General features: G+C 38.4%; 1 protein-coding gene across 5 annotated transcripts in view; it reads right to left on the reverse strand.

Annotated features, from left to right (window-relative positions):
* The window catches only part of LRRK2 (leucine rich repeat kinase 2), a 205,011-nt gene extending 201,262 nt beyond the window's left edge, over positions 1-3,749 (reverse strand). For 2 of the 5 annotated variants that reach the window (XM_019960788.2, XM_019960787.2), the window contains exons 1-2: positions 3,061-3,742; positions 2,674-2,759 (exon numbers count right to left, since the gene is read on the reverse strand). In XM_019960788.2, the coding sequence (XP_019816347.2) occupies positions 2,674-2,759; positions 3,061-3,214 (240 nt within the window). In that variant the 5' untranslated portion in view covers positions 3,215-3,742. Of the gene's footprint in view, positions 1-2,673; positions 2,760-3,060 lie in introns of those variants that run through there. The other 3 variants (XM_070789269.1, XM_070789266.1, XM_070789268.1) reach the window with 3 other exon arrangements.
* Positions 3,750-9,565: the final 5,816 nt, after the last annotated feature.

Here is a 9,565-nt window from a genome sequence, read left to right on the forward strand (position 1 = left end):
AAAGTAACATTTGGAACAGTTTCTGGAGGGAAATAAATCATAAATCACACAGGATGCTATACTCATCTCTGCACCTGCATGGCTGACTCAAGGAAAAACCCTGTTTTGCTTTGGTTGGTGAAATAGCAGCATCAGTAAAATTGCTTTGCAAAAAGACTGAAGTAACTGAGCTTCTATGATTAAATAGAATCGCTAGCTGCAAAGTGGAGGTAACAAATGATCCATTAATGTATTCAATTAAAAGCTTATCTTTCAAAAAGAGAAACCTCCCATCTTGGACAGTCATAATACAATTGGTAGTTTCACTTCATTATAATTATTCTGTAAACTCAAGTTATCTAATTAATGCACAATGGGAAACATCTAGGGTTTAAAGAAAATTTTAGTCACTTGCATATATTTCACTCACATCAAAGATGGAAACTGTGTGAATAAAGTAATGTAAAACTGAAGAACACAGAGAAATGTTCAGATGATTTGCAGGAAAAGAAATTTGTAAGACAAAGAGCCTAAGTATCAACTGTCTAAAGACTGTGATTATTAAGGAGAACTAATAAAGTATGAAAAGACATTGAAAATAAAAATTCAGAGTCAGGAATGTCATGTTAAATTCTAAAAACAAACCTTGATGTTTATTTTTGAAGGGTAATTTAATTCCCTAAATTCATCAAGTGCTTTTATTTCAGTACTTTCAGCTGATTCAAATGTATAAAGCTTTAAAGTATATCTATATTAATTTTACCAGTAATATGCATAAATTTGAAGAAGACAATATTTTCTTTTAAGTAGAGTATTAAAACATCCCTTTGATAAGATCAATGATAATTTAAATCAATAACGTCAGTAGGCATAGCATGGCCACAATATTTGTACCAAACCACTATACTCTTTAGTTATACAAAAAGCTTGTGAATTCAGCACCTATTGTATTATGAAAAAAGATTTTGAAGGTGTGTGAAACTTGAGTTCTGACTCTGTTACTTGCTCTGTGGTCCTAAATGAGCTATTTACTCTGAGAAAAAAATATTCAGTGAGATTTCTGAAAGGGAAGCAGATTTCATCAAGAATCAAATGATAACTACACAAACATAATGCCTTTTGCAGGTTAATATACTGCGCTGCAACTAGTAATTCTATTCCATTAAATCACCAAATCAAAAGACAATTCCTGATTTTCTTACATACTCTGTCTTTGGTACCTACTGGGCAAGGATATTGAATGACATTCATAACTACCCCAAACAAACATGTCTGGGCTCTGGCAGTTTCTAAAATGAAGAAAAATTAGGAGGTGGGTATGTTGCAGACTCCCTTGGATTCTCAAGTCTAGCACTACCTCCTCTGCAGACCAAGCCTACCCAGGGCCCAGCTGTTCAGAGTTGTACCTGGCAGAGGAGACTCTACCAAAAACAGAATCCAAGGAATGGAGTGTGACAAACAAGGCAATTTTGAACACCAAAGCAGAGGCAAGTAAGAAGGATGATGTGGGTGGAGAGCAGCAAGCACAAAAGGCCAGTGCGGGAGAGTGAATCATGTTTCATAGGCAAAATTTCAGACACTGGGTGTTAAAAGAATAGTGTCTTTATCATGCCTCCATTTTTTTCTTGATCTTATTTACTAACAGCCTGAAAATCAATAGTCAGATGGGATATACTTCAGTTGAAGAAAAAGAAAAGTACCCGTTTATCTCACATATATAGATCTTCATATAAAAGCTAGGTATATGGTTCACCCAAGCTAGACATAGCTGGACACAGAGATTAAGCATAAGATAATTGATACAGACAGAGATTCAGATAATTCTTACATAGGTCTAGCCTCTCAAGTAGATATTAAGAAACACTGCACCTAGATAGAGTTCAAAGTTCAATTCTCTTTCCGTTTAGAATCTAACATGCAAATGAGAAAACTTATGTCAGTTCCCTAAATCTCAAAATCTACAAAGGAAGTTAACCTTAAGCAGTAATTTTGTTTTGACGTAATTTTCATCTTAAGGCTCCTTTTCAAATATATCTGAGATATTTAACAAATTTCTGGGTTTCCTATGATACAGGTTCTAAAAGGTTCACTTTTACATTCATTTTATATGAAAACAGTTGAGAAGTACAGATTTAAACTTACAAGGGAATCCTAAAACATTACTCTCTTAAGATAATACAAGGTGTACTACAACTAAAGAAGGCTAGAAATCTGTCTTCAAGTTTAAAAAAGAAAACCTTAAACCTATGAGAGTTTGCCAGTAACTTCAATTAATTAATTATTAATTCTATTATTGTTCATTATTCCTCTTTCCCAAACTATTCACAATGATGTCATCTCTAGAACATGCTGTACATTGGGAAGAATCTTAGAATAATTTCATTTAAACACTTACGAACACATCTAGCCAATGAAAGAAACCAAACCTCAACCCATTATTATTCCCCTCCCATCACCATCCATATTCTGTCAGTTAAAGTTACATCTTAATGATAATTAAGGAGCACAGAGTAGGCCCTCTTACACCGTTAACATTTGATAATGATTTAACAATGCTTCCATCTTAAAACCACAGACAGTGGTTTGTCAGGACAAATCTCAGAAATAACCCAGAACTCTGGGTACAAAGTATCAGTAGAAAAACACCTATTTCCAAAGAAGGGGAAATGGGCGAAATGAAAGCAACTCTTTTACCTGCTGCACACTAGCGACTCTCATATAGGAGTCCAAGACGATCAACAGAGGCACGTGGACATTTTTGTCTTGAAATAACTTGGAGGCTGGAAAAGAAGGGGGTTAAGGGAAAGGAGCAAAGTCACGATTCATGGCACCCCTTTTAAGTCTGAAAAGGAGGGAGAAAGCAGAAGAAATGAGCGCAAGACTTTCCTAGAATTGTCGGCTCTTTTCTGCCCAAAGGAGTAGAGAGCTTTCGACTTCTCAAGAGTGCAGGTTTGTGTGGCCACAAAGTTGGGAGGAGAAAGTTTGTTAAAAAGGCCTGGGAAAGCGGCGGGGAGTGGAGTGGGGGGGGGGGGGGGGGGAGCGGTGCGGGCGGTAAGCAACAGTTTCCCGACAAAAGATTACCGTGATCGGCGTAAGTAAACACCAGCATATCCTCCAGGATTTGAACCAGCGTCTCTATCTGTTTTCCTTCCTGGACATTGTTCAGCCTAACTATCAACTTCTTCAGAGATTCCTCGTCCTCCTCCTCGCACCCCTGGCAGCTGCCACTGGCCATGACCGACCCTGCTCCAAACTGGCCGCCCCTCCTGCACTAAGGCCGAGAGCTCCGGGAAGGAAGAAGACGAGCCCAGCTCACCGGCCGTAGCCAGCACTCACAGCCAGCCGCATCAGCACCCACGCCCGCCTATTTATGCAAAGGTGGCGGCTCCCCGCCCTCTCTCGGAGCCCTCCTCCTCAGCGTCCTCCTCCCCCACCCAAGGCCAAAACCCCGAGCAGGAGCCTGCAGGAGAGAAGGCCGAGGTGTGGCCCAGCGTAGAACCTTGCCGGGTGGGCAGGGCTAGCGAGAGCGGCCCGGCCCGAGTGAGGCCGCGCCCGTGTCCCCCGCGCGGCCGAGTCGAGACCCTGGGCGGGCGCAGCCTCCCGGGACCGGATCCCGCCCGCCCCGGTGGAGGGGCCGGGAATCGCGCAGGAAGAAACCGACTCAGTGGACTCCGCCTAATTGCCCAGGCCCCGGGCACTTCAGAGGCCGAGGAGGCGTGTGGTCCTCATCCCGGGCCACCCCCTGACCCGCCAGCCTGGTCTCCTGCAGCCCGCGGAACCTCTGGGAACTAGGAAGAAGAAAAAAGCCGCCGCAGATCTCCAGATCCAAGAATAGAAATCGGGGCCTTGGGAAAAGAGAACGCCGCCCAGTTGGCCCCTTTTAGGAAAACGTTCTCTTTGGAGTTCCCCCTATTGGGAGATGAGGAATTTTCCCCCCGAGGATGGACATAGTTAAGCAACCAAAATGTGCTTTTCTATGGTTGCTACGACTTGTTTGTAGGAAAGGAAATAAAGACATTTTCCTGTTAACTGAGGCTCTGTTGGCCAAAAGGCCACGAAAATTAGCTTTTGAAAATTTGAGTTTGCACTAGATAAGATTCTGAAAATTGGGGCACACCAAAAAGTAATGGATTCTCATTGCAATTAAAACTAGAGAGAAACAAACACGTGGTAAATGATATGAACAGGTGACAGATACAAACCTAAACATTGTTCTGTTGATATTCAAAATTACTACAGTGTTTGAAAAAAGTATTATAGTAATGTATTTTTCAAGAAGAGAAGCCTGAGCAAGAAAAAGAAAGACAAGGCTGGACAGAGATGACCTATTGCCTTCAGATCTGTCCTGGAATACGGGTGAAGTCATTCACAAAGAAGAAGATTGAACTGGAAGTTAGTACTTGACAATTTAAATCCTTCTATTTCACTTCGGTTACCCAGTTCTGACGACAATTTTGAAATGGGTAAGACAGCTACTTACCCTTCTTTTACTGATGAGGAAATGGAGATTTAGAGTGGGGTCGCTAAGGGAAGCATTGTTGGTATCACAGGGTTGGGAAGTTGAGTCAGGACTTAAATACAGGTAGATGTCTTAACCTCAAACTTAAGGTTCTTTATACTCTACCACTTTAATCAAGTCATGGCAGTGTTTACCTTAGGGCTTCCCTCATTTGGTAAAGAATCTACCTGCAGTGCAGGAGACTCCGGTTTGATTCCTGGGTCTAGTTAACAGAATGAAAAGGCAAACTTCAAGCACAAATTCATGATAGAAGTAGTGGTCAGTGGAAAATCAAATGGTGCTGGAAGAGTTCACTAGCTTCCTGGGAAGAAAAAAATAAAACAGACATTGCTAATTGCATCAAATTACCAAAACAAATTCCAGCTGGATTAAAAAGTTACTGAAAGTAACTAAAAATAAAATGTAAATTAACAGTTATTTAATCTTGGTATGAGGAAACATAAAAACTAAGAAACTACAGACTGATACATGTGACTCCATAAAAATTCAAATCTTCTGCAATCAGAGAAAACAACATAAAACTAAAAAGCAAATGGCAAACTGAACAAAAAATATTATAACACATATGACAAAAACAATCAGACTTAATCTTTCAAAAGTTGTTACAAATCAGTGGGGGGAAATCACACTCTACAGGTACCCCAGAAGAAAAATGGATTAAAGTTTTGAGCCAGAAATTCACTGTGAATGGGAAATAAGCATAAGAAAAGTATATTCATAATTATACAAAAATTGTAACATATTTGTAAAATGTAATTTTCTGTGTATATGAGTGTACAATAATAAAAATGAGGGAGAGAACCAGGAATACATTCCAAAGATATTTTTAAAACCTTTATGAAGAAATTATTAAACTATATTAAAAGGCGTTGCACCCCACTCCAGTACTCTTGCCTGGAAAATCCATGGACGGAGGAGCCTGGTAGGCTGCAGTCCATGGGGTCGCGAAGAGTCGGACACGACTGAGCGACTTCACTTTCACTTTTCACTTTCATGCATTGGAGAGGGAAATGGCAACCCACTCCAGTGTTCTTGCCTGGAGAATCCCAGGAACGGGGGAGCCTGGTGGGCTGCCGTCTGTGGGGTCACACAGAGTTGGACACGACTGACATGACTTAGCAGCAAAAGGCATTATTAACAAGGTATAAATAAGTGAATAGGCCATATCAATTAATGAGTTTAACTACCAAAAAGATGCAAATTACCCCCACAGAGTAATAAAAAACAGACTAATGAAAATCTAAGCAAGATAGCAAGTTTGTTTTTTTTTTTTTTTCAATGAAACGGACGGGCCTAGAACAGAAGAGACACTTTTGGAAAAGGACAAAACAGAATTGCCCAATTAGACATTGATTCAGGGCGTCTTAACAGCCTTTATCAGTTTCCTAGTGTGGAAAAAGCGCCTGACAGTGTCTTCCTGTGAATTAGAAAAATGTACACCTCCTTCCAGGCAGACACAGTTCTGTATCAGGGTGCACAGAGGCATGATTTGGACTTCAGACTCCACTCATCCTGTCATCCTGGTGTCCTAATGCAAGGTATATGAAGCAATGTGTTGACTGTTATTATGTTGTAAGAGCTAATCTGTGCAAAAAGCCAATGAAAGAGTATCTGGAACCCAGAAACATACCTTTACATATTTGAAAATTATATGAGAGATGTTGCAGTGTGTAACAGTGAAAAGAGAATAGATTATTTATTTAATAAATGAATCTGAGACTATTGGTTGTCGGAAAAAATATTAAAACCTTTACCTCAGACACCATATTAAAAAATAAATTCCATTGAGCAATTTTATATGAAAAACATAACTAAATGTTTTGAAAGTTTTGAGGGGGAATGACATTTTATGACATTAAGCTACTGAAAGGTAAGACATAATCATAACAGTTCATAAAGGAAAAGATTAAATAACACAGGGAGCCCAGTCCAGGGCTCTGTGACAACCTAGAGAGGTAGCATGAGGGGGGGGGGGTGGAAGGGGGACTCAGGAGGGAGCGCACATATGTATACTTATGGCTGATTCATGTTGTTGAATGGCAGAAACAGCATAACATTGTAAAGCAATTATCCTCCAATTTAAAGTAGAAAATAAATAAAGGAAAAGACTGTTAAATTCAAATACATTAAAATTTTAAAATGTATACAAAGACCCAACCAACCAAGTTAAAAGATGACCCCAAGCTGGACGTTTTTTGCAATGCACATAACCAAGAAAATGTTAATAAGAATATGTAAAAAACTACCATAAATCATTAAGAAAAAGATAGTCTAGTTTATGTGTAAAAGACATAAAAGACATTTACAGAAGAGAAAATGCCATTTAAGTCTATCAAAGATGCTCAGCCCCACTAAAAACAGAAGCACAAATCAAAGTCATAATGAGATATGATTTCACACCCCTCAGATTAACCAAATATGTAAAGTTTGATAATGCCAATGATTTCCTAGAATATGGAGGAACTGTAAGAACTATAGAAGCTTCCCAGATGGCTCAGTGGCTAAAGAATCCTCCTTCAGTGCAGGAGATGCAAGAGACTTGGGTTCAATCCCTGGGTTGGAAAGACCCCCCTGGAAGAAGGGCATGACAATCCACTCCAGTATTCTTGCTGGAGAATACATGGACAGAGGAGCCTGGCAGGCTTCAGTCCATGGGATGGCAAAGAGTCAGACACAACTGAAGCGACTTATCATGGACATAAGAAATATAGAATACTTATATAATACCTGTGAGACTGTAAATCAAAAAAATCACTTTGGAAATCTATATGGAAGTATCTATAGTGTTGACAATGTGAGCATCTTATGACCCAGCAGTTTCTAAGGATATTCCTTGGAGACACTCTCACATATGCATAGGAAATTTGTATTAAAATGTTCAGTTTGGCATTCTTTGCTTATAATGAAAATGAAAACCACTTGAATATCCATCAACACTTACATTTCATTATGTAATAGACTTACGTAAATCTGTGAAAATTACTGAACAAGAGCTTCATGAATGCATGCATGCTAAGTTGCTTCAGTCGTATCCAATTCTTGGTGACACTATGGACTGTAAGCCCTCCAGGCTCCTCTGTCCATGGGATTCTCCAGGCAAGAATACTGGAGTGGGTAGCCATGCCCTTCTCCAGGAGATCTTCCTGACCCAGGATCAAACCTGCATCTCTTTTTTCCCTGCATTGGCAGGCGGGTTCTTCACCACTAGTGCCACCTGGGAAGCCCGGATCAACAGAACTTAACAGCAAAATATATATTTATATATATTACTGGGCTTTTTAAAAGTTGCAATAGGACATATATCCTACTGGGATATCAATACTCTAATACTAAACATGCAAAGTTGCATAGTAAAAGTATAAAAATTATGCATGGGACTAATAAATTCTAGCCAGTGGTTACCTCTGGGGAGAGGAAAGTAGAAACACATCCAGGGAGAATACATTGAAGGCTAGAATTGTATCTGTAACTTTTTTTCTTAAGCTTACTTTTGGATACATGAATGTTCATTATATTGTTATCTATGCTCTGTATTCCTAACTTATTTCATAATAAAAAAATTAAACGTATTTCAATTTCACTGGTGCTCAAAGTAATAAATTAAAAAATAGATTAATTCCTTTATTCACCAAATTGGCAAAGAAGTCCTTGAAATTTGTTTGGTAGTTTGTGTATGAGGAAATAATAAATTATTCATAATATATAAAAGTAAAACATAAAATAGCAGGATTTTGATCCAAATTTTGCAAAAATAACCAAAAAAGGACATGTCTAATGAACTACTGAAAGTAGATAAGATAAACACATGTGTAACAAAAATTCTCATGAGGTCATAGAAGTAAAAGCTGTTTTTATGTGGTATGCATTTTTCTATATTTTTCCAATTTTTCACAGCAAATAATGTATTATAATAAAAAATGGCTTCCCAGGTGGAACAGTGATAAAGAATCTGCCTACTAATGCAGGTGACACAGGAGACATAGTTTTGATCCCTACGTGGGGAAGCTCCCTTGGAGTAGAAAATGACAACCCACTCCAGTATTCTTGCCAGTAAAATCCCATGGACAGAGGAGCCTGGTGGGCTATAGTCCATAGAATCACAAAGAGTTGGACATGACTGAACGACTGAGCACACATCCACATTTATAAAATACAAACTTTATAAGTACAAAACTTAATTGGAGAATATAACTTACTACACTAATAAATATAAAATATTTTATATGGCACAAGCAAAATAGGAAAATTCAAATTGAATTCTAGGAGATTCACTGAATATATGCAATAATTAAGACTACATAGCCTACAAACAATAATCCAGTAATGTAAGCTTGTTTTCAGAAATATTTCACTGATGGCTATAAATTCCTTAAGAGCCTCTGGAGCCTTATTCTATACCCACACGCCAAAATGGTGCCTGGCACAGAGTAGCCATTCCATGAATATCTGTCACTTGGATGAATGAGGAGTGTAAATGGAAGACCAGAGGAGTAAAACAGTCTTTCCAAGTCATCACTAAAAGGCAAAACTGAACTGTGTGACAGGGAGTTCTCAAACTCTCAGCCCAAACTTTTCCCAACATTTTGTTGTTCTTATGTGAGTTTCATTAAACTAGATTAGGGCTGTCTAATTACTGAAACTGTACTCCCTTTTACCATCTACGCCTTATATATACAGATTCTGCAAGTATTGTTTTTTCTGGTTTCTGAACTAGAGATAAAAATTTCAACTATGCTTGTGATGTAATATTATCCCCTTATCAGTTGAAATAATCTCTCATCAAAATCAAATGCAAGTTACTCTGAGATTAGAACGACAGAGTATCCACAGTCTTCAAGCTTGGTTTGCTCAGGAAATTAGTCTCCAAATTTATATGCTAATATTATATTTTAGTTTAGAATTTTTAGACGTGCATACGTATATAAGAGTATTATGCAAAAATAAAAGCAATATCATAGAAAACCAATTCAACATCTATCCCACCCAAAATAGATCATTGCTTTTGTGTTATGGACATATTATAGGTGATCAAAAATATTTCTTGAATTGAAAAGAATAAATTACTAT

This window comes from Bos indicus, chromosome 5 (genome assembly GCF_029378745.1).
Source record: "Bos indicus isolate NIAB-ARS_2022 breed Sahiwal x Tharparkar chromosome 5, NIAB-ARS_B.indTharparkar_mat_pri_1.0, whole genome shotgun sequence".
In the NCBI taxonomy this organism is placed as follows: Eukaryota; Metazoa; Chordata; class Mammalia; order Artiodactyla; family Bovidae; genus Bos; species Bos indicus.